General features: G+C 45.2%; 1 protein-coding gene across 1 annotated transcript in view; it reads right to left on the bottom strand.

Moving 5' to 3' along the window:
* The window catches only part of LOC106812052 (centrosomal protein of 135 kDa-like), a 44247-nt gene that overhangs the window by 10505 nt on the left and 29821 nt on the right, over positions 1-3921 (bottom strand). The window contains exons 22-27 of the mRNA XM_014815816.1: positions 3647-3762; positions 2981-3135; positions 2425-2538; positions 1980-2147; positions 1183-1422; positions 771-793 (exon numbers count right to left, since the gene is read on the bottom strand). Of these exons, the coding sequence (XP_014671302.1) occupies positions 771-793; positions 1183-1422; positions 1980-2147; positions 2425-2538; positions 2981-3135; positions 3647-3762 (816 nt within the window). The remainder of the gene's footprint in view (positions 1-770; positions 794-1182; positions 1423-1979; positions 2148-2424; positions 2539-2980; positions 3136-3646; positions 3763-3921) is intronic.

The raw sequence follows: 3921 nt of genomic DNA, 5'->3' as shown, positions 1-3921 counted from the left end.
AGAGAGAGAGAGAGAGAGAGACGAGAGAGAGACGAGACGAGAGAGAGAGAGAGAGAGAGAGAGAGAGAGAGAGAGAGAGAGGAGAGAGAGAGAGAGAGAGAGAGAGAGAGAGAGAGAGAGAGAGGGAGTGAGAGAGGGTGAGAGAGAGGAGAGAAAGAGAGAGAGGAGGCGATCTGCGCCTCGTACGCACGCTGAGTGTCGTCGTGATGTGTGCGGGGGCGAGAGAGACCAACGGGTGACCACAACTTACAGGTCAATAGATGGCCAGGCGCTGCGTGGGAGTAGAGATTACAGAATATTTACATCCAATCGCTAAATCTTAACATAACTCTAAGGATCCACGCTTCCCTCCCGGACTTTATTACATCCCCCAACATAAAACAAATGGTGAAAATCACGAAAAAAACTCTCAAGGATCTACGCTTCTCTCCCAGTCTTCACTACACCCCCCCCCCAAACATACAACAAAAGTCGACAAAAATTGCTAGAAACCTCTTGCAGACTTCTCTCAAGGAATTCACTACACCCACCAACATACAACAAATGGCGACAAAAATCGCCAGCAGTAGAAACCTCTTGCAGACTTCTCTCAAGGAATTCACTACACCCCCCAACATATAACAAAAGGCGATGGAAAAATCGCTAGCCACCTCTTGCAGACTTCACTACACTCCCGCGTAAAACAAAGAGCGACAAAAATCGCTAGCCACCTCTTGCAGACTTCACTACACCCCTGCGTAAAACAAAGAGCGACAAAAATCGGTAGCCACCTCTTGCAGACTTCACTACACCCCTGCATAAAACAAAGAGCGACAAAAATCGGTAGCCACCTCTTACAGACTTCACTACACCCCCGCGTAAAACAAAGAGCGACAAAAATCGCTAGCCACCTCTTGCAGACTTCACTACACCCCCGCGTAAAACAAAGAGCGACAAAAATCGCTAGAAACCTCTTGCAGACTTCTCTCATGTACTTCATTACACCACCCAACATACAACAAATGATGAAATAACTAAAAAAAACTCAAGGATCCACGATCCATCCCCGACTTTATTACATCCCCAAACATAAAACAAATGGTGCAATAACAAAAAAAACTCTTAAGGATCCATGCGTCCCTCCCGGACTTCATCCCACCCCCAACACACACAACAAAGAGCGATGGAAAAATTGCTAGCCACCTCTTGCAGATTTCTCTCAACCTGGGTGTTTCGCTCCATCAGCTGTTTCACGTTGATGTCCTTAGCGGCGATCTCGAGCCGCGCCGACGAAGCCTCAGAGCTGAGCACCTCCGATTGGCTCTCGATCTCCTGCGCGGTCTCGCAGAGCGAGCGATACTGCTGCAGCAGCTCGTAGCGCTCCTGCTCCTTCTGCGCGAGCAGGTCGTGAACTCTCGCCACCTCCGCGATGTACTCTTTCACCTGTGCAGAGCGGTCAGTGTCATGTTATGCGCGCGTGCTGCGGAATGCCCGCTAAGCGAGCGAGCACGGTATAAACAATGCTCGTGATAATGCGGGTATTGATTACGCATTATGACGGAAATATGTGTGTGTGTGTGTGTGTGTACGTTTGTGTGTATGTGTGTGTGTGTGTGTGTGTGTGCATGCGTGCGTGCGTGCGTGCGTGCGGGCACTCGTGTGCGCATATGTTTCCGTATCGGTGCGCGTGTGCTCATTTTATTCGTAAGTCTATTGAAAAATAACGAATTGACGTTTGCTATACTGGTAGTAATGAATTGCCAGTCATGAACATTTCTGAAAAAACATGTAAATATTACTGTTAATTTGCTATTTGCTTAACAACTGCTATTGTGCTAGAATTTACAACCTCATTTTGAACGATTTTGTAGTACAATGTTGTAGTACATTGTTGTAGTACATTGTTGTAGTACATTGTTGTAGTACATTGTTGTAGTACAATGTTGTAGTACATTGTTGTCGTACAGCTGTGATGTAGATTAAAACTTTTTAGGCTTCACCTGTAACTTGAGGTGTTCTCTGTCTTCATTGACCAACTGTAGGTCACTGTTAATCGTTTGATTTTCCTTCGCCATGGCTTCCAGATCTTCATTGAGTCTCATGTTCTCTTTGTTGACTATATCACGCGCTCGCGACGTGTCATTGACGTCTTGGTTTGTAGTATCAACCTGAAACCATGATCATTAATAAAATTAAAAATAATATAATTAAATTATAATTAATTATTTAAAATAATTTGCAGCCAAAATGAATTAAAATACATTAATAAATTTATGCCTTTATGCTGATTTTATAGCTTACTTAAGACATTTAAAGTAAATGTGACATAATTTAATGACGAAAAGTCATTACGAATATAGAAGAGCATTAGTATGCCAACACACTAACAATCAAAGTAAGTATAAAAAGATCAAATAATAGGACGACTGTAGTTTTTTCCGTTACCTGTCTTTTTAGACTGTTTATTTCTCGGTCCTTCGCTGATAGTGCTTCAGTTAGGTGCTCAATGTTCAGCTTATGCTCATGAATCTTGTCCTTACATTCTATTATCTTTGTCTCCTACACGTGACAGATAGCAAACGTTAACCATGGGCTAGCCACCGCGCTAGCTTCGCCGCACACCTTCTGGACACACAGGCACCAAGCTATAGAAAACTATATCGTACTATGAATGAACATTTAATAGGGAACTCCTAAACAGAACTAACTAACTGGCAATGGGAATGTTATTTCCCTATAGCTGTCAGTCGTAACTTCTGTCTGCCGTGCAGATATGTGAAAGTACGAGAATGTTGCAAGGCTTTCGAAATCTACATATGAAAATCTGGCGCAGGAAATGAAAATCTGTTAAAAAACCCTCTGACAAGATCATACAGCACGTAAAAAAACCATGTTACGTACACGCATTACTCATCATATCGGCACACAAACACACGCTCATCCCCACGCACGCGCTCACACGCTCACGCACGCACGCACGCACGCTGAACATGAAACGTACTCTCTCCTTGAGCTCCTGGTTCACGAACTCGAGTCGCTCGCTCTTGTCGTCGCCGTCCAGTTGGAGGGAGTCCTTCTCCCGGTCCAGCGTCACCACCCTGGCACGCAGCGTCGACACCTCCCCTCGTAGCTCGACGACCGTCCTCTCAGAACCATCTGCATAAACGCATGTGCACTGTCATTCACGTGTGCACCGTCATTCACGAGTGCACCGTCATTCACGGGTGCACCGTTAACTACTTATGGGGCGATTTGATTGCAATATCGATTTAAATGTATGAGCAATTATCGTGTAGAAATGTCGGTAGTTCACGGGTTAGTTATCCTCGCAAACCCTCTAGCAGTGGCAGATTTTTGTTTCATTGGTGCAGCAAGTGAGACGTTGAAAAGGAAATCGAATGAACACCACAGAACATAAAGACGTAGAACAGCACGCACCTAGTACCACGCACTGAATGAGATGTTGAAAAGGAAATAGAATGAACACCACAGAACATAATAAACGTAGAACAGCACGCACCTAGTACCACGCACTGAATGAGATGTTGAAAAGGAAATAGAATAAACGCCAAAGAACATAACGAACAGAGAACGACACACTCCTAGACACACGCAGACAAGACAGAACGAACACCACAGAACATAACGAACGTAGAACGGCACGCACCTAGCGACGCACGCAGATCCTGTATAGTTTTCTCAGCAGACTGCAGGTCTACGCTCCTGCGCGACAGCCGAAACTGATGGTCGTCCAAACTGCGCTCGGTCTGCTCCGCAAGTTGTCTGCCCGGCAATAAGGAGATGGAACGGGTAAATATCACAGTGAACGCTTTGGTTTGCTTCGAGAGTGCCGTTCGGAGGTGAAGTTAATAACTGAGCTCGCTGACTAGGGGTGGGATGAATGCGGGTACGATCTGTATCATGATACAGCCTTCACGATGC

Source organism: Priapulus caudatus, unplaced genomic scaffold (genome assembly GCF_000485595.1).
Source record: "Priapulus caudatus unplaced genomic scaffold, Priapulus_caudatus-5.0.1 Scaffold604, whole genome shotgun sequence".
Lineage (NCBI taxonomy): Eukaryota > Metazoa > Priapulida > Priapulimorpha > Priapulimorphida > Priapulidae > Priapulus > Priapulus caudatus.
This window is presented reverse-complemented; position numbering and strand designations above follow the sequence as displayed.